The sequence below is a fragment of the Chenopodium album genome, chromosome 20 (genome assembly GCF_948465745.1).
Source record: "Chenopodium album chromosome 20, dcCheAlbu1.1, whole genome shotgun sequence".
In the NCBI taxonomy this organism is placed as follows: domain Eukaryota; kingdom Viridiplantae; phylum Streptophyta; class Magnoliopsida; order Caryophyllales; family Amaranthaceae; genus Chenopodium; species Chenopodium album.
The window spans coordinates 1,860,466-1,881,948 of NC_137853.1; the positions used below are offsets into that span (position 1 = coordinate 1,860,466).

At 37.9% G+C, this 21,483-nt stretch overlaps 2 protein-coding genes across 3 annotated transcripts; both read left to right on the forward strand.

Moving 5' to 3' along the window:
• The first annotated feature begins 225 nt into the window (after window positions 1-225).
• On the forward strand, window positions 226-1,775 carry LOC145599109 (uncharacterized). Its single transcript, XM_081655520.1, has 3 exons — window positions 226-562; window positions 869-1,123; window positions 1,522-1,775. The coding sequence occupies exons 1-3, from the start codon at window positions 226-228 to the stop codon at window positions 1,773-1,775; spliced, it is 846 nt and encodes a 281-aa protein (XP_081511646.1).
• Window positions 1,776-6,589: 4,814 nt separating this feature from the next.
• Window positions 6,590-16,199, forward strand: LOC145598734 (uncharacterized). 2 transcript variants are annotated; one of them, XM_081655120.1, is made up of 4 exons: window positions 6,590-6,701; window positions 7,084-7,441; window positions 15,100-15,357; window positions 15,679-16,199. In XM_081655120.1, the coding sequence occupies exons 2-4, from the start codon at window positions 7,093-7,095 to the stop codon at window positions 15,939-15,941; spliced, it is 870 nt and encodes a 289-aa protein (XP_081511246.1). In that variant the 5' UTR covers window positions 6,590-6,701; window positions 7,084-7,092; the 3' UTR covers window positions 15,942-16,199. The 2 variants fall into 2 exon arrangements, with proteins under 2 accessions (XP_081511246.1, XP_081511247.1); XM_081655121.1 differs by having other exon boundaries at window positions 6,598-6,701; window positions 7,064-7,441.
• The last annotated feature ends 5,284 nt before the right edge of the window (window positions 16,200-21,483 follow it).

A 21,483-nucleotide genomic window follows, 5' to 3' on the forward strand; every position in this document is an offset into this window, starting at 1 on the left:
ATTCATTATGGGACATATATGATATACTTTTAAAAAACAAAAAACCAAAAAACAGAAAACCACAACAATGCCAAACGAACCCTTATTTATTAGTTTTTTTAAAAAAGGTAGATGATTTATTCAAAAGGGCAAATTGGGCCAGGGCTCCATACAGCTATAAAATTTGGCGAGGTACAGGTGAAGAAAATCAGCAGCTTTGCGGAAAAAAAAAAAAAAAAATCGAATATGGGGAGTGCGGAATCAGGAGCAAATTTTCGGAATGTAGAAGAAGAAAACGAAGAAACTCAGAAAATAACTTTAAAAGTGAAGTGGATTAATGGTAACGATAGCGATGGCGAAGAAGATGAAGAACGTGAAAAGGAAAAGGAAGTTGAAGAAGTATACATGAATATTAATAATGATATGCCTTTAAGATGGCTTATGATTAGGTATTGTGATAAAATTGGTGTTAAGTATTGCACCACTCGTTTCGAATTTAAAGGTGCTCGTTTAAGAGAAACTGATACTCTTCTTCAACTTTCCATGCTTCCTTGTGATCTCATTCAAGCTTATCATTTTATAGGTAAATTTTATTAATTTTATTTTATATTTGGTTTATTTTTAGGGTTTGTTCTTTGATTAGAATTGGGATTTTTTTTTTTTTTTTTTTTTTTTTTTTTTTTTTTTTAACATAGGGTTTTACCGTTTTAGGGTTTCTTAGATGAATTCAAACCAAAAGCAATTTTTTTTTTTTTTTTTTTTTTTTTTTTTTTTAATACCAAAATTTAGGGTTTGTATAGTATTGTTCAATGTTCGTTCTTCCATAAGCTAAATTCTCCAGATTGGAATGAGTACCATTGATTAATATTTATCAATTGTTTGGTTTAAGATGGTAGTCGTAGTTCGGTCAATTATGCAACGGTATGCATCCGCATGTACAAAGAGCAAGATAAATTTGTTAGAGTGAGACGTGCTTCACCATTGCTGCCTCAGCTTATTCGCGGCTTTCCTAATATTGGACCTCAAGAAGAAGGGTCTTTGAGCTTTGTTTTTGATGGGTCGAGGTTAAATCAGAATATGACTGCTGACGAGCTAGATATTGAGGATGGCGACATCATTGATGCCTTTAATTTTGATGACAGCAGTAAGTATCTTGCTTAACTATTACAGTAGTACTTATATATATGGAGTAATACTAGTCTAATTTTTGGCACAAAGCTAGATGGGATTTCGATTTCTACTCTATTTAATTTAATTCTACTACTTAAATAATGGAGTAATACTTGTCTATATATAACTATTCGATGTACATTAATATTACTACGTCACTAAAATCCTCTATTGCTAAACATGTAGCATAATACATAGTTGACGGTTGTAATATTGTACAAGTATACAAAACTGTTCTTTGATATCTATTTTACTCGGTGAATTAAGCGCATATTTGATGGAGTGTTACCATTACCTGAAGATTAAGTTATATATAGAGATATAATTAGCTTAGATAAAGCTTGCAGTAATGTTATTGTTTTTCCTGGTCAGGTTCTTCACTAAGCATAGTTACATCACGGCTTACTCTTACTGTGATAAATAATGAGACTAACAAGCACGTTCGGTTCGCCCTCAATTGGAGTGTTCGTTTGAATCGGCTGATGGATAGATACTGTATATTTGAAGGACTGCAATTGGATAATGTTGCATTCTTCCACGAGGGCCGAAGACTTACAGGCTCAAAGACAGTAGCGGAAGAACGACTGGATGATGGTGACGAAATCTATGCCTATATTATAGGTTGAATTTGCAATGGAGTGAGCTTTACGTCTACAACCATTGATTTTGCAATGGAATGAGCTTATATCCACAACGGTTGATTTTGTAATGGAGTGAGCTTAACATCCATAACTGTTGATTTTGCAATGGAGTGAGCTTAACATCTACTTTCACATCGATATGTTGATTTTGCTAATATGATTTTTTTTTTTTAAAAAAAATAAAATTATTACAAAATTAGTTTAAGTTATGAATTAGGTATTATATGTACTCTTGAAATAGATAAAATAATGTGAACCAAACACCACATTTACTTAATTTCAGTTCAGTTTGATTCAGTTCAGCTCCAATCAGTTCAATTCAGTTCAGTTCAATTCAACTCCTAATTTTTCTCTCTCATAAAATATTCATTTCAGCTTAGCTAGTTCAGTTCAGCTCGAATCAGTTCAGCTTAGTTCAATAAATGTGAATATGCCCTAAACCCAAACCACCTAGAACTGATCCCTGCATCCGAATTATCGCAAATGGTGAAACGGGTGGAACACAAAAAAAAAAAAAAAAAAAAAAAAGAGATAGATATATTTTTCCCAATAAAAATTAAAATTATTTTGAAAACCCTAACTACTTCTCCCGTTCTCCACTTTCTCCTCCTTCCTTCAGTTTTCCTTTCTCTCTTCCTCGTTAATTTGGTGTTATTGAGGTAACTTCCGTTTTCTCTCTTTCTCTCTCTTCTATTGTATATCTGCATTCTGCATGTCGTATGATTTGTAATTACGTGTTCAATTAGCTCTACATGGTCAATTAATGAATGTACATGTTTTAGTTTAAATAATTCAATTCCTGATTATTTATAATTTAAATTTATGAGTTGGAATTATAATCAAGAGTTACGGAATACAGAGTATGAATTGCTCCTTCCAATGCAAGTATCATACGGAGTAGTTAAGTTTACAGTTGAATTTTTACGGCTGTTTACAAATTTTATTTTGAAAATCATTAATTGTGATTCATATAAAATGGAAAATAATTTTTTAAAGAACTTGGTCAATTTTTCGCGTACTATCATGAGTATCATGTTTATATATACAGACATATATTTACTCCTAAATTTTTGTATTATCAAGGGCCTGTTCATATTTACTGAGCTGAACTGAACTGAACTGAACTAATTGGAACTGAACTGAACTGAATTGAGCTGAAATGAATATTTTATGTGAGAGGGAAATTAAGAGCTGAACTGAACTGAACTGAACTGATTAGAACTGAATTGAACTGATTGGAGCTAAACTGAACTGAACTGAAATTAAGTAAATGTGAACAGGCCCCAAGTGTGGTTAGATGATTGTAACATTATTACGAAATGGAGTCTATGGAGAGAGTTTATGCGTAATGTAATTGCTTGTTTACTTGTTTAAGACTTGGCAAACAACAATGAAACGGCGTTACAGGCCAGATGTTCCGATTGATCTTACCTCGGAAGAAGAACCGAAGAAATGTTCAGTAAAACACAAAAAAGAAACAAAGAAAATAGGGGTGAAGGTAGTGAAATGGTCTCGAAAAGTGATGATCAGAAAGAAAAAGGGGATACGTTGAAGATCGAGATTGACATACCACTTCGATGGTTGATGATATGTTATTGTCAAAAATTGGGTTTGGATTATCAAACCACCCGATTCGAGTTCAACGGTACAAAGTTGAGGGAAACGGATACTCCTCACCAACTTGGCATGCTTCAAGATGATGTTATTTACGCCTTTTCTATTATTGATCAAGGTTTGCTTTTATTGATTGTGCAACTTCACTTATATTAATAATTCTTGATAAATTTCTCTCATTTGCTTTGTTTTCAATTTTCTTTGTTTTATGTTTAAGGCGGTTCATCACGTTATCGTGATGAGCATAGTGTTTATATATGCATCCGGATGTACAAGGAGAGAGACGCGTTTCTTAGAGTGAAACGCAATGCTGCTATACTGCCTCAGCTTACACGATATTTTTCAAGTGGTGGATCTCAAGAACAGGGCTCTCTATGCTTTGTTTACAGTGGTCTAATATTAGCTGGCAATCATATAGCCAATGAACTAAGTATGGAAGATGGTGATATCATCGATGCCTTTAATTTCAACACGATGAGTAAGTTCAATTCACTCAAGTTGAATTATTGTACAATCAGATTATGATCCTTAATTATTATACTCTTTTGAATTGTTTTTTATTTGTTCAGGTTCTTCCTTGAGCATGATTCGCCCACATCTTACTCTTAGAGTAGAGTGTGTATCGGGCAATGTTACAATGTTCAGAGTGACTCCAAACACTCGTGTAGTTGAGATTATGAATAGATTGGTACCGCTGAAGCAAGAGTTGGGTCGTGATGATATGATATTTATTAGCGGTGGTCGTAGACTCTACCCTTTAAAAACAGTGGAGGAGAATCAGCTCGTGGATGGTGATACTATTGCTAGTCTTTTTTGTCAAACTGGGTGTTAAGTTAAGAAGTTGGTCTGTTTAACAAGTAGTTCTATGATTCTGTGTTACGTTGGTAATTCCCTAGTTAATTTCCCTCGTTGATAAGTATTGTGGAAGTAGCAGTAAAAAAAACTGTCTTACCCTAATAAGAATTATGTTTTTTTTTTTTTTTTTTCCTAATTAAATTTGCATCTATTTATTTTGGTTGTGAATGTAATAATTTGCTAGATGCTATTGTTGGTACTGGTCATATTGAACTCAAAACTTCTAATTTGTGATCGTTAGACACATATAGAAGAATAGAAGATAGTCTTAGGGTCTGTTCATATTTACTGAGCTGAACTGAACTGAAATTAAGTAAATATAAACAGGCTCTTAGGACCCTTAAAATACTCTGTATAATCTTGAATATAATCTTCCAGGTATTCAGGTTCTTCCTTGAGCACAATGGGCTCAAGTCTTATTACTCTTATAGTGAAATGTGTGTCGGGTAATGAAACGCGGTTCACTGTCACCAGTGGCGGATTTAAGCCATTTGAGTGGGGTCCCATGACCCCACTTGAGTTTAAAAAAAAAAAAAATTCTAAATAAAATTAATTTTTTTTTCAATAAAATTAGTTATTTTTTATATTAAATGACCCCATTAAAATTAATTAAATGTATTTTGACCCCGTTAAATTTTTTTCTGAATCCGCCACTGACTGTCACTCAAAACACTCGTTTGGGTCAGATGAAGAATAGATTGAGACCGTCTGATTCAAAATCGGGTCGTAGAGATATGCATTTTGTTTTCGGTGGTCGATGACTTGAAGATACAGAAACAGTTAAGGAGGCTCATCTTCAAGATGGTGATGTAATTGAAAGCCTACGTTGTATGTATATTTGTTAAAGTTTGTTTAATCAATAAGGCAATTACAATGTCTTAGCAGTAAAAGCGAGAGCTGAGTAAAAGCATCTCATTAGCCCTTATAAGATTTTTAGATTTATGGTTTGTTTAGCTGGTTTAAATGCTAACTAGATTTTCCACTCTTTTGGTTGTATTGAAAGGAGTACTTATTTGCTATTCCATAGATTCTATCGTAATTCTATGGTTGGTGGTTTTGGTATTGTACATTATATCATCGACGCCTTTAATTTCAACATCATAAGAAAGTTCAATTAATTGAAAGTGAGTGGTTAGAGCTTCCTTCCCGTTTTCAAGAGATTGTGAGATCAATTTTCAATCCTAATAGAAAGTTCAATTAACTTGGGTTACATCGAATCTAGTTCAAAAATATTATTGTACATTTATATAGAATCCTTAATTCCAGCATTCTAGGTAGGGGTAAAACTTTGTTAAAATTCTAAGGTTAAGGAAATTCGTAACATGTTCCTCAGATATAAGAACCGAAACCTGCTCAGCAAGTTTGTGAAAATTGTAAATTGGAACCATTTCGATTCAAGATACATACATTAGAGCAATTTCAATGGTTGTAGCTAAATAATTTCTAGCTACTAGCTTGACCATTGGAGCTAGAAATTGCAATTAGTTTTTTTTTGAAAACCCATCAAGGTGTCATTATATTGATAATTAAATTGCAATTAGCTTGGGACAACTAATTTACTTGAAAAAATACTTGCCAAAAATGAATAAATAAAAATAAGCTATAGTATTTGAGGTCATCTAAAAAGAACGAGTATTTAAATGTAATTTAAAGACAGATGAGTAGGGATGACAATTGGGCGGTGCGGGTGCGGGTACCCCCTCCCCCACACCCACACCCGCCAAAATATTTTATACCCACCACCTACCCGCCACCCGCGGCGGGTAATTTTGCAACACCCACACCTGCCTAAGCGGGTAGAAACCTAAACCCACACCCGCTCCACCACCCAAGTGGATATCCACCACCTGCGTTTACTCGCCTTTACCCGCTAACGAAATATCAGTTTTTTATATAAATTTCTCATATAAACAGTCATTATACACTAAAAATTGTTGCAAATATATAGTTAATTTGAAATACAAACAATTAAAGTAGTCCGAGATCATAACAAATACTAAAACTAAAACTAAAATAATAATAGTCTTATTTCCTAAAAATAAAAACTAAAACTAAAATAATAATAGTCTTACATTGGTGGGTATTTGGGCGGGTATGCGGGTAATTAGGCGGGTATTGGGCGGGTATTACTCAAAATCCACCACCTACCCACTATCCACGGCGGGTATGACTTTTATACCCATACCCGCCTACATACCCGGCAAGCTTGTATCCATATCCGCACCAACTGTGGCGGGTGCGGTGCGGGACCTGCTTTTTTATACCCACCTGCCATCCCTACAGATGAGTACTTATTTACAAAAGTAACATTATAAAAAAAATTTCCTTCAAATATTTCGTAAACCCTAACTACCTCTTCAGTCTTCACATTTCTCCCTCTTCTCTGTTCCAAAATTATCGTAATTGGGGGATTTTCTCAACGGTGAAAGTAATTTTCTTCCGGTAATTTCCGTTTTCCTCTCTCTTAAATTGTGTTTCTAGCCTTTCTACATGTATGATCTGTAATTACATGTTAGCTTTGCATTTTGATTTTCATGTTTTGTTGACAAATTAATAGTTTAAGTTATATTATTCTGTAAAAAAAGTGTCAAATTCACTCGTTTTGTTTGAATTATTATTAAAATCAATACATTTCTACATGCTGAATGTTTGTTTAATGTTAATTGTGGTTGATTATTCATGTTTATGTTTGATTGATCTAGTAAGGTGTTGAATCTGCATATATTTGTTCAAGTTCTTGTAATCTATAGTTAATTAGTCATGAATTATTTGCATATATCAATATATGTAATAATATGTTTAAGATTTTCCAATTAATTGAAAGGAAATCGGTATGACAACAAGGAAACGGCGTTACGACCCAAATGTACCGATTGAAATGAGCTCGGAAGTGGAAGATGAAAATGGGGATAGTTCAGTATTCAAGAAAGATGAAACCAAGAAAATACAGGTGAAGGTGGTGAAAAGGACGGATTCGAACATCGAAGAAGAAGAAGGGGTTTCCTTGAAGATTGAAATTGACATTCCACTTCGATGGGTGATGATTTGTTATTGTCAGAAATTGGGTTTGGATTCTCAAACCACCCGATTCGAGTTCAATGCTGCTAAAATAAGGGATTTGGATACTCCCCATCAACTTGGCATGGTTCAAAATGATGTTATTTTTGCCTTCCCAAATCATGGTTTGCTCCTCTCTTGAAAATTGATTGGTGTTATTGGTTTATAATTTTTAATACTAGTTTTAATCTTTTATTATTTGTCTCATATATAGCAGAGTAATTTGATTTGATTGTTTGGTTTACTACTCGGGTTTGAGTGTTTGTGAATATTTGAAACGGGAAGATTTAGGGCTAGAGTAGTTTGCTTTAAAGAAGAGTTTGGGTAGGTCATCAGAATCATTAAATTAATGCCCACCCTTTTCCGGAATTATTTGTAAGGAAGAGGGCATGTTAATTGTTAAATAGGGATAGGTGATTGTTTTACCAATTGTGCGTTTGCTTAAATAATTTGGTGGGAAGGGAAGGAAGAATGAGTGATTTATTTTCCTTTTGTGGATATGGAATGGGGGTCTAGATTCAAGAAAGAGAAAACCTATCTTTATGTATTTGCGTATGTGTTGGAGATTGAGATGAGAAAGAAGAGTGAGGTACCTATCTTCCCTTATATGAATATTGATGAGGATTGAGGGAATTGGTAAAACTAAATCATTCCATTAGTGATTTGGAATGAAAATAGAAACATGCAAATTCACTTATTGATTGTGCTGCAATCCTATCCTCTGCTTGATCATGATGTTTCAAGACTGAAAGGGTTAAGTTTCTAGTGAAGTATATAGAGGTTGAATGTTGATTTCTCATTTATGGATTACTGACGAAATGATTTGTCAGTGATCATGAACTTTGATTTCTAGTGAACCCATTATGAAGGTTTAATGTATGCACAAATATGTGTTTTTCTTGCCCTTCTCGCCCTTCAAATTTTCTTGCTGCTGCTGTTTCCTGATCAATGCATTACTTGTCACTATTGCTCCATATTTACAATTCATTATTGAGAGTGCTAGTAGCTATTGTAGCATTCCAGGCTTCCAGCCTTCTTTTCTTCTATGTTAAAATACTAGCTAAAGAGCAAGATTTGTCTGTGACCTGATTTTAGAAAGCTCTTTCTTGAGGCTAAGAATTCCAAACTTGGGGATAAAAGGCTCCTTAACAGACAAAGCTAAATTCTTTTATCAAGCTATTTTTTTTTTACTATTCTGCTATTTCCCAGCTGAATTTGGTGGATGTATGTAATAGATCAACCTAAGGAGGGGTAGTATAGGTATTCTACTAATATTAGCTCAATAGGTTAATAGCCTTTATTATAATTAGAGAGGGAAGGGAAGGAAATAGGTAGGCAGGATTTGGAGTGATTCCTTAGGAGAGTTGTGCAATACACTCTCAGCCTCCCGTGACATTGGTGTACCAGAGAAGACAAAAACAGGGGCTGCAACTTAACAACAGCAACAGCAAGACACAAGCAGCGCAAGAGAGAAGGATGCAGCAAGGGGACATGCAGCTTTAGCCTTTTGTTGTACTAGACTAAAGTAGTAATGTGACAAACAATAGTACTTGTATCAATTAAGGCTAAATTGCCATTTTTAATATAGGCGGTAGTAGTATAAGTAGTAGAAGGATAGAAAGTAGAAGGCATCCAGAAATTTGTAAAAGAACCTTGGAGAGTCATGGCCTAAAGCCATGGAACCCTTTTGCAAGCTTTAAGCTTTATTAATCAATCATCCAACCTTACTCCTATTACATTGCCGTGGTTACGCGATTCCGTTGCATTTGGTATCAGAGCAGAATGCCGCCGACGCCGTTGACGGTGACCCCGGAGAGGGTGGCCGCGCTTGAGGAGCGAATGGAGGAAATTCTTGAGAAAATCGGAGACGGGGAAAACTCCATCCAAAACACTCTATCCCGCAAACAGGACCAGTTTATTGAAGAGATGAGGGCGATGATGGCGATGATGGCGGCTTTGCAGAACAGGGAGACAAACCAGGCTTTTGGGGAGGGAAATTTCGGAGAAACACCTGTCGTCGGTGGAGGCCTCAGGTTTGGCAACTGGGACGCCGGCGCTGGGGGAGGAATTCGAAAAACCAACCAAGATAACCGTGAAGGGGGTGGAAATTGGCGTTACCGGAAGTTGGAAATGCCATCCTTTAATGGCTCCGACCCCGACGGGTGGATCCTCCGGGGTGAGCAATTCTTTCAATTTTATGGGTTGTCGGAAACGGAGAAATTACAAGCGGCAGTCGTGGTGATGGACGGCGACGCGCTCCTTTGGTACCAATGGGAGAGTAGGAGGAGACCCATGGTGGGGTGGGACGACATGAAGCGCCGTATTCTCAACCAGTTCCGACCCGTTAATTCGGGGACCCTATACGAACAGTGGCTGGCGGTGACCCACACGAGCACGGTGGTGGAGTATCGGAGGTTGTTTATCGAGAAGGCGGCGCCGCTAACCGACGTTCCGGAGAGTATAATGAAGGGGCAGTTCGTGAATGGCCTTAAAGAGGAGATCCGAGCCGAGATTCGGATTTTGAACCCGATGACCCTAGAGGATGCCATGGACCTGGCAATCCGGGTCGAGGAAAGGAATCGGGTCAGTTCAATTAAAAGACCCGGTGGAGCATATACCAAACCCGGCCCGTATTCGTACTTCAACAAAAGCCCAGCCTCAACGTTGTTAGGAGTGAGCCCAGCCCAAATTAGTAACTCAAATTCTCAGCCCACCTCTTTCACAAACACCCCCATTCAACCCAACTTTCAAAATCGAGCAACTCAGCCCAGTTATTTTACCCCTCAGAGTTCGGCTGGTTCTGTTACTCAACCCACGACACCCAACCAACACCGCAACAACCAAAGCTCCACCCAATTCAGCGGCACCGTCCGGCGGCTTACGGAGCGAGAAATCCAAGAAAAAAGAGCAAAGGGCTTGTGTTTTAAATGCGATGGCCGTTGGACTGGACCCACGCACGTGTGCTCTGCTAAGGAGCTTAGCGTGCTTCTTGTAGACGAGGAGGAAGACGAAGAGCAGGGTGAGTTGACAGCCATGAGTAACCACGGGACTGAGGATGAAATCACAAATACTTCCGTTTCTATGTGTTCGATTGTGGGATTATCCAACCCGAAAACCATGCGATTCTTGGGGGAGATTAATGGGCAGAGCGTAGTAGTCATGATCGACCCCGGGGCGACACACAACTTTATAGCACTTCAGGCGGTTGATAAACTCGGGTTGATAATTGCGGGTGATGGAGCTTTTGGAGTGTCATTGGGTAATGGTGAGACGGTTAAAGGAAAAGGGCAGTGCGTGGGAGTGCGGGTGAAGCTCACCGCTGAGGTGGAAATCGTGGAGGACTTCCTGCCCCTGAAATTAGGCAACTCCGACGTAATTCTAGGAGTCCAATGTTTGGAGAAATTGGGCTCCGTTCTTACTAATTGGCGATTGCAAGAGATGAGTTTCACTTTAGGAGAGAGAATGGTAACAATTAAAGGGGATCCTACATTAGCAAAAACCGGCATTACTCTCAAGGCAATGATTAGAACCATTAGGAAGCAGAGAAGTGGGGTATTGATTGAGTTGAACTTGCTGGAAGAACAGGGGAAGGCAGAAACAGGGGAGGCCGTGCCCTGTTTCCTTCGTGAATTGCTGGAAAAATTCAAGGGGGCTTTCGAAGACCCTAAGGGATTACCACCAACGAGGGGCCATGAGCACTCGATAATACTCAAGGAGGGCAGCAACCCCGTGAGTGTTCGACCTTATAGGTACCCGCAATTTCAAAAAGACGAGATCGAAAAGTTGATTCGGGAAATGTTGGAAGCCGGAATTATTCGCCCCTCTAATAGCCCTTTCTCTAGCCCCGTGTTACTTGTCAAGAAGAAGGATGGATCGTGGCGCTTTTGCGTGGACTATCGAGCTCTTAATAAGGAGACGGTCCCCGATAAATATCCCATTCCCGTGATTGATGAACTCTTGGATGAATTACATGGAGCTAGCGTGTTCACCAAACTCGACCTTAAGGCGGGGTATCATCAAATCTTGGTTCGGCCGGAGGATGCTCATAAGATGGCTTTCCGCACACACGAAGGGCACTACGAGTTTTTGGTGATGCCATTCGGCTTAACCAATGCTCCGGCGACCTTCCAATCCTTGATGAATGAGGTATTCCGTTCATTTTTACGCAAATTCGTTCTTGTATTTTTTGATGATATCTTGGTGTATAGTGCTAGTGAGGAGGAACATGTAACTCACTTGCAATTAGTGTTAGCCACGCTAGAAAAACACTCACTGTTTGCAAACTATAAAAAATGTGAATTTGGGAAAGCTAAGGTGGCTTATTTGGGCCATATAATTTCAAGTGAGGGTGTGGCAGTGGACTTTGAGAAAGTGGGGGCAATGGTTAAATGGCCCACTCCCAAAACTCTAAGAGAATTAAGGGGTTTTTTGGGATTAACGGGTTATTATAGAAAATTCATCCATCATTATGCCCATATTGCTCGACCCCTGACAGAGCAGCTTAAGAAGGATTGTTTTGGTTGGTCAAGGGAAGCCGAGGAAGCGTTTCAAGCCTTGAAAGAGGCAATGGTGTCAACTCCGGTACTTACTATGCCGGACTTCTCCAAGAGTTTCATTGTAGAGACGGATGCGTCCGGGGGAGGGCTCGGAGCCGTGTTAATGCAAGAGGGAAGACCGGTGGCTTTCTTTAGCAAGGTACTAGGCCCTAGAGGCCGGAGTAAATCCATCTATGAAAAGGAGTTGATGGCGGTATGCTTAGCGGTGGAGAAGTGGAAGCATTATCTTTTGGGTAGGAGATTTGTTATCCGGAGTGATCTACAAAGTCTCAAATATATCACACAACAACGTGAGATTGGTATGGAGTACCAAAAATGGGTGCGCAAGCTTATCGGGTTCGACTTTGATTTGCAATATAAACCCGGGGTGGCTAACCGGGTGGCGGATGCTCTTTCAAGGAGGGGCCGAGATGAAAGAGAAGAAGGTGAGTTGGAGTGTGGGGCACTTGTGGCTGCGCAAGTCGTAGATTGGAGTAGCTTAAAGGAGGAAATATTGAAGGATGAAGGGATACAAAAATTGAAAAAGGAGGTCGAAAAAGGGCAGGGACCTCGTGGTTATGTTGTGGATAATGGTCAATTATTATACAAAGGGAGGGTGGTTCTTCCTAAGAATTCTAAACACAAGACAGCCTTGTTCAGGGCTTATCACGACTCACCGGAAGGAGGGCACACCGGAGAAACTAAGACCTATTTGAAGATTGGTGCGGATTGGTTTTGGGGCGGTTTAAGGAAGGATGTAGCTGATTACATTCGTGAGTGTACGGTTTGCCAACGGAACAAATTTTCACAACAATCTCCGGCGGGGTTGTTGCAACCATTACCAATCCCGGAGAGGATTTGGGAGGAGATAAGCATGGATTTTGTGGAGGGCTTGCCGAAATCAAAGGGGTTCGATACAATTTTAGTGGTTGTTGATAGACTGTCAAAATTTGCCCATTTCATTGGTTTGAAACACCCTTTTACTGCTTTCACAGTGGCTGAAATTTTTGTTCGAGAGATTGTAAGGCTACACGGCATTCTGGCTAGCATTGTATCGGATAGGGATCGTGTGTTCCTTAGTATTTTTTGGAGAGAGCTATTTCGTTTGCAAGGGACGAATTTGAAGCGGAGTACCTCCTATCACCCCCAAACGGACGGCCAATCCGAGGTGGTGAACAAGAGATTAGAGACATATCTCCGTTGCTTTGCTAGTGGTCAACCGAAAACTTGGGCTAAGTGGCTTCCGTGGGCCGAATATTCATACAACACCACTCCCCAATCATCCACCCAAACGACACCTTTTCTGGCAGGAAGGGAACCGCCCAAGTTGATTAGGGTGGGAGCAGGGCAGTCAGCAGTTGGGTCAGCCGAGGAGTTACTGCAGGAGCGAGATATGATGCTTGATGAATTGAAAATTAATCTCATAAGGGCGCAGCAAATTATGAAGAAAAATACCGATGGGAAGCGTAGGGACGAGGAATTTCAGGTTGGGGATTTCGTTTTTCTCAAGCTTCAGCCATATAGACAACGCTCACTTGCGAAGAGGCCTTATGAAAAGCTCGCGGCTCGGTTCTATGGTCCATATGAAATAGTGCAGCGAGTAGGACAGGTTGCTTACAAGCTACTACTACCAGAGCAATGCCAAATCCATCCCGTGTTTCATGTTTCTCAGTTGAAGCGCGCAATTGGTGCTGTGCCGAGCTCTCCCACGATCCCCTCTCAAATCACCTCAGAGTTGGAATTAGCGGTGGAACCGGAGAATGTGCTTGAGGTGCGGAAAAAAAGGGGACAGCAGCAGGGCAAACTCGAGGTTCTAATCAAGTGGCTCGGGGTTCCGGATTTTGAGTCTACATGGGAGGATGCAGCGACAATTCAAGAGCGATTCCCAGGCTTCCACCTTGAGGACAAGGTGGCACTTTTGGGGGGCGGTATTGCAATACACTCTCAGCCTCCCGTGACATTGGTGTACCAGAGAAGACAAAAACAGGGGCTGCAACTTAACAACAGCAACAGCAAGACACAAGCAGCGCAAGAGAGGGAAGAGAACCGTTAAGGATGCAGCAAGGGGACATGCAGCTTTAGCCTTTTGTTGTACTAGACTAAAGTAGTAATGTGACAAACAATAGTACTTGTATCAATTAAGGCTAAATTGCCATTTTTAATATAGGCGGTAGTAGTATAAGTAGTAGAAGGATAGAAAGTAGAAGGCATCCAGAAATTTGTAAAAGAACCTTGGAGAGTCATGGCCTAAAGCCATGGAACCCTTTTGCAAGCTTTAAGCTTTATTAATCAATCATCCAACCTTACTCCTATTACATTGCTGTGGTTACGCGATTCCGTTGTAAGTTGTGACCTAAAGTCACTATTGGAGCTTTGTAGGCTTAAACCTACTACTATCGTTTGTAAGAAAAAGAAACCATTAATTTGTTTAATCAAATTTCTGAGTTTTCTCGTTCGTTGTACTATTATTACATCGAGTAATATCAGTCCATTACAATGTAAATTTTAGACACCAACTTTTTTTACCATATGTGGGAATGTTAGTTCCATTTAACTTAATATTAATACTGTACCTCACAGAAAGTGTTCCAGCTGTTCCTATCTTGACTGCAGAGTAAGTACAAACATGAACGAAATCAAAATCTAGCCTGATTATATATTTTTTATCTACTCCATCAGTGTTAACTATGTCAGAATTAATGGTGAAGTTTTTTATCTTGACCTGCTTTTATCAAGCATTAGTAGTTAGATAGGCTTATTCCGTCTTCTTCTTCCCTATTTTAAATAATTTTATCCCTGGATGCCCTTGACAGTCATTCAGGGAAGAGCAGTACTCACTACTCAGAACATATCACCAAATAGACTTTTGTTTAGTGCTGATAACTTCATACAATGAAATTTGCACTATATTCACAGATTTAGGGATTGTATACTTATCTTTCGTGTCATTGTTCGAAACACAATAAATAAAACTATCTTCCCTTTGTCTTGTACAAACATGTTTTAAGTTAATGTGCAGTAAGTTAGAAGTGAGTAATTATTGTATGGCATATAGAACTGATGCTAATATTCATCAGTATATACAATCAACAAATAATAAGGCATGGGAATTTTAAATGACATATAGTAACTAACTAACTACTTTGAGCTCCTGTGAATTGTCATTTTTGTTTCTTCATCACTATAGCTCTTTCTTTCTCATCTCCTTGTTTTTCTCTCATTTGCCTCCTTTTTATCACTGTTTTAAGGTGGTTTTGGGTATGGAGCTGTGCATTATGTAACTCTATGCATTCGCATGCACAAGGGGAGAGACATGTTTCATAGAGTGAAACGCTCTACCGCTCTACTGCCTCAGCTTATGCGATGTTTTTCTAACAGTGATCCTCGAGAACTTCGCTCTCTATGCCTTGTTTATGGTGGATTAAAGTTGACTCAGAATCATACAGCTAGCGAACTAAAAATGGAAGATGGTGACATAATTGATGGCTTTTATTTCAGCTTGATGAGTAAGTTCAACTCCGCTTTCTTTCAATCTAGCTTGACTCAGAATCATACAGCTAGCGAACTAAAAATGGAAGAAAATCCTCTACATCCTAGCTTTCAGTTCAGAGCTTGAAAAGAAAAAATTTCTGATGCTAGACAAAAAGATCCAGCATTTTACAGTAAATTTGAAGTTCATAATATTACAGAGTAATGTCAATATTATTTGATTGTGCAACTATGATATGAAGTATGAACTGCTAAAGAGCAATAAGGTTCTAATTTCAGGTTTTCAAGTCTAGAAACTTTGGTATTCTTTTTAACTTGAATCTTCCCTTCCTGTTCAGATTCTTCCTTGAGCATAGTTGGCCAACGTATTACTCTTAAAGTGATATGTCAAACGGGCAATGAAACGGTGTTCAAAGTTACTCCAAGGACTCTTTTGGGTGACATGATGGATAAATTAATACCGCCGGAGGCAAAGACAGGGTGGAAAAACGTTAGATTTATTTTTGATGGTCGACAGCTCTCTCCTACAAAAACAGTAGCGGAGGAACATCTCGTGGATGGTGATACTATTATTAGCATGGTTTGTATGAGGGGATGCTAAATCTTTATGTTAGGCTACTGTGGTTCTGGTTTGTAAATTCCCATTTATTTTCCTCCTTGGTAAGATTTGTAGCAGTCGCAGTATAATGCTGTCATATCTATGATTTTGTTTCTCTGAGTTGTTTTAACTTGTTTAAAGGCTAGCTAGAGTAGAATTGGCGTGTATATAATAATCAATCAACTTATTGTGAGATTTAATGGGGTTCATTGAGCCCACGAATAGGGTCAGTAGGCCTCAGATTTAAAGAAAAGTTGTGTTGTTAGGCCCATGTTGGAATTTCATATTTTGGCTGTTAGGCCTATGCAGGGCATGATCCATGACTGGTGAATGGTGATCACTTCGGTCGACTATGCCCAATGGATTCCATGTTTTTGTATAGGCCTGTAAGAATTATAGGTTTTTATTTATTACGAGTAATATTTAAGATTAGTTTATTTATTACTCCCTTCGTCCCAAAAAGAACTACCCATTTGGGTTGATTACGCGGGTATTAAGGAAGTTAAGTAAGAAGAAGTAAAAGTATATTGGAAAGATAAATTTACATGGGGTTTGTAAAAAAATAGGGAGAGAAAGTAATAAAATAACATGGAAAATCAAATTTTTATATGGGGAATCTAATTTTGCACAAATATGGTAGCAAATTGGTGGGTGTTTTAATGCAAATGAGTCATTCTTTTTGGGACAAAGTTTTGGCCAAATGGGTCGTTCTTTTTGGGACGGAGGGAGTAATTTTTTGCTAACCCATTGTTTAGTTTATTTATTGGATTGGCCCCATTTCACCGCTACTACGATCCAATGATTTCTTTCGCTCTCTTAAATTTTCTTCTTTCCGTATTATCCCCCCAAGATAGACATTTTGTTTTGGAGCATATGGAAATATCGTAATGCTCTTATTTTTAAGAGTTATTTTCAAGTTGTAAATAATGTATTTTTTCATGGTTTTTCCCTCTTTCGTGGTTTTTACTTTTAGATAAATTAGGTTACGGTCTTGTGAAAAGATGTTCCTAATTTTCCCTGTATTTTACTTTAAAAAAATAATCTTCAATAAAGATGTTGAAGTTGAAGCATAGTCGAGTAAGTCGACCAAAGTGTCTCTCATTTGTCTTAAGTTACTTGCCTAAAATCCAAACTTTTAGAGGAAATTTTGAGATTTCAGGGCCCGGTGGAAAAAACTGTTTAGAGCCTAAGGAATATATCACGAGGTAATAATGCCGTTTGAAACCATATATGATCATTATATGTTGTCATAAGAGAAGTGGTAGGCTTGAGATTACGAAATCACTATAAGTTGTGAACGGTTAAAATGACCGTTAAAGAGCATATTGGATAGTTTCACTGACCCAATTGGACTCCCGGAGGATATTAGGGGCCATGGTAAAAATCTCGGCAATTTTTATTTCCAAGCGAAAAAAGGTCAAAAAATTAGAAAATTGAAGGCTATAATCCACGCTTTTAAGGAAATTTTGAGGTTTTGAGGCCCGGTGGCGAAAAGCATTGAGACCTTAGGGGATAAATCTCGGGGTCATATAATGCCGTTTGAAACCATATATGATCATTATATGTTGTCATAAACGTCCGTGGTAGGTTTGAGTTTACGAAATCACTACAAGTTGTGAATGATTAAAATGTTCGTTTAAGGGCATATTGGATAGTTCCACCAACCCAATTGGACTCTCGGAGGGTATTAGGGGCCATGGTAAAAATCTCGGCAATTTTTATTTTCGGGCGAAAAATGGTCAAAAAGTTACAAAATTGAAGGTTATAATCCACTCTTTTTGAGGAAATTTTGAGGTTTCGGGGCCTGGTGGCAAAAAGTCTTGAGACATTAGGAGATACATCTCGGGGTTATATTGAAGGAATTGTGTCTTCGATAAGTGCAATTACTAGATATATCAAGGATCACTGTTATGGAGATAATAAGTTCATTCTATTGGGGTGTCATCCTCTGTTGCTAGACTATGAGAGATGATCTTTGGGCTAGTCAAATAGCCCAAAGCCCTTTAGAATGGATCCTATGTTGGTCACACACAAGGGTATTGGGTTAAGCAATGAGCAATCAATTAGTCATAAGCATGAGTGGGCTAAGTATAGTTTGAGTAGGATTAGGAAGTGGGCTTGGATTTGGACTTGGGCTATTATTTAGAGATATGATCTATAAATAATAGCCTTGCCTAGGGTTGAAGTAACAAGTCACAATTGACATTACAGTGAATTGTGAAACAAGCAACCACCATCCAAAAGACCCTCTTCCTCCCTTTCTCACACGCCACCTCTCTCCTCACCTCACACCCACGGCCGCCACCCCTAGTGGCCCTCGTGGTGTTGCGCGGTGTCTCTTGCCTAGTTGATCGTTCTTCCATCTCCATAGAAGGTCGAAAGAAGTGTTCTCTCGCGACTAACTAGCATTAGTGGAGGCCTTAATCCGTGCCCGTGGACTGAATAGAGGAATCGCATTTGAGGTTCTTTATCTCCCATTGTTCTTGCTCGATCATCGTGGAATCACGCTTCAAAGGTATAATTCTTACTTCTTTATGTGTTATGCATGAGATCCTTGTTTTGGTGCTATATGAATATGATTCATGTTAATTCCGCATTTAGTACCTATAATCTCCTACAGTGGTATCAGTTAGCCTCTTGCATCTACATATATTGAGTAATAATTCTTTGATAATCCACAATTTTAATTCAATTAGGAGGGAGAATATTTAATTATGAGTCAATTGTTATATTAAATGTGATTTAACAATATAGAATCATTAAAGGTGTTTAATTTGCTCCATATTAGCCATAATTTGATCCGGTTTTGCCCCAAATTAATCAAAAAATTCGAATCCCTAAACCCTAATTTCGAAAATTTCGAAATATTGAACCCTAATTTGTGAAATTTGTGTTTAATTTTGATTTATTTCGATGGTAATATGTTTAAGGAATTTAATCTATTTGATTACATGTTAAAATTATGAATTTTTTTCATAGTCAAATTATTTAATTTAAATGTTAAATTAAAATTGGGGATTAATTTCATCAAGAACCCTAATTTCAAAATTGAATATGATTTAATTTTGGGATTAATAGGACCACATAAAGTTTAATTGATTTTTACAAAATATGTTTTGTTTTAATTAATTAAAATCAAAAATTAAAAAAAAAAAAAAAAAAAAGAGGGAAACAGCAGCAGCACCGCGGCTGGGTGGCGCTGCCACGGTGGTGCCGCTGCTGGTGGTCCAGGAGGGAGGGGGCGGGGCTGGGTCAGGCAGCAAGGAGCAGCGCAGCAGTGCCGCAGCCTTGCGTGTGCTGCTGCTGCTGCTGTTCCTGCGTTACTGCAGGGGCAGCAGCCACCGTGGCCGGCTCCGGCTGGCCACACCACGGTGGCTGGCGGTTTTCTTAAAAAAAATATATATTTTATTTTTATTTTATTTTAGATAAAATCAGATTTCAAAATTTTAAAAGATAAGTTTAAATTTTGAAAAGATAATTAACAAAATTAAAGTTGTTATTTTTGTTAAGTTTGGATAATTATGGAGCAAAAGATTCTATAAGGATAATAATTGATTAAATAATGTGATTATCTCATAATTATTTATGGATAATAATTGATTTAAAATATGTGATTGGCAAGTAATTAGGATAGAATTCCTAAATTAGTTAGGATAATCATGGAAAATAAATATGATTTATATTCCATATTTTCAAATAAGATTTGATTCTATCTCATACCTAAATTAAAATATATGATATTTTATAATTGGTCATGATTAATATATAATATTATCTAATTACAGTAATTAATTAAAATATGAGATATTTATAGCCATGTTTCCTTTATTATAGACATTCAATGTTGTAGTTTAGGAAAGCATGATGAGTGATTTATTATATGGCACTTTATAATATATGATATTGTTTATTGCTATATATAGACTAGTATGGCCCATAGATTCTAAAATACGATCTGCGCATCGTGAAGTATTTTTGTAATCTAAATACGGTCTGCGTACCGTTGAGTATTTTTGTAATTTATTTTATTTTATTTAAGTAGTAGATAGAATAGAATAAATTTACAGGTTGCAGTTGATCCAAAAGCCAATGAAGTGAAGGCCCAATGGAGCAAGATGGATGAGATCCATGAAGATCCGAGTGGGAGCATTCTACTTTATTAGTTTTTCCTTAGGATTAAGGGGCCATACTATGTCATGTTTTATTGCATTAGTAGATTATGCATGTTTAGGTTTATTTATGTTGCTTGATGATGCGTTAGAGTTCACTATATAATCACAACATAATAAATCTAGATCCCAGTAATATTGAGGCAGCTTTTCCAATTAAAAACCCGACGAAAACCTTTGACATTTATGATGGGTCATGCCAAAGCTGGGCATCATATTTTTCATTGGGGAAGTGGGGGTAGGACAAATTCTACACTTTTAATTGGTTATACTCAACAGGGTTACCTAAAGACAAAGTTTAGAACCTTGAAGCTAAGGGTAATAATTAAACATGTGATGATTAATTATTCAACCAAGAATTACAAGAGTTGTAATCAGTAAAGAGTTTACTCACCTTGAAAATGTAATAGTTGATGGCAGGGCCAAAGTCCGGTTAATTATTGCACAAATAAAGGATCTTGGAATCATTTTATTCAATAGGGATCATTTAAAAATTGAATAAAATGCTTTAAAGTTACCAATAAATTCTAAATTACTTATGGTACTTTAAATTTATTAAACATAATTATTGAATTTTGCCTCGTTTTGTTTTTGTTTGTAGATGAATAACTTATATGACAACACAGATTTACCAATGAAACTCAATTTAAGGCTTAATCTCAGAAACTACAGGCAATGGGAGGGCGAATTGAGAAATGTTCTCACAAGCTTCAAGCTTGATGCTCGCCTATATGTACCCGTTGAGAACAAGTGTGCTCCTGGTCAGGACCCTGAAATGCATGCAAAATTAGTTTTGGATGCAATAAAGGTCAAGAACCTAATACTGGAATCTATTCCAAACTGTTGGTACAATAGGTTCAGACGGTATGAGGTGACCAACTTATATCAATGTCTTCGTGCTATCTGTAGGGGTGGCATGGGGGCATTGGGTAGTGGAGGTGTCAACGATCCAAATGTAAGAGAGATCGTTAACTCGATCCCTCAGATTTACTATTCCTGGGCTGACAGTTTAAGGTATGAGACTTACCGGATTTATGGTAAGATAATGGCAAAGAAACTCTTGCCTGGTCAGTCTGTGAGGAACCATGTTAATGAATTGGTTGATATGATCAACCAAATGGATGTCCTCGGGAAACCGATCGATGATGATTATGCACGTGACATTATTTTGTTCTCGCTCCATGCTGGTTTTGACATTGTGAGACTTTCTCATAATGATGAGGGATCATCAGCGAATTTGATCAACATCTTACTTAACCATGCCGAGGAGTACCTGGTTAGGAGAGATTGCCAGTGCTTCTATTGTGGTGGATGGCAAGTCCATACACCAGGGTGTCCCCATTATGCACCAGTGAAAACAGAAGGTAAGGTGTTAC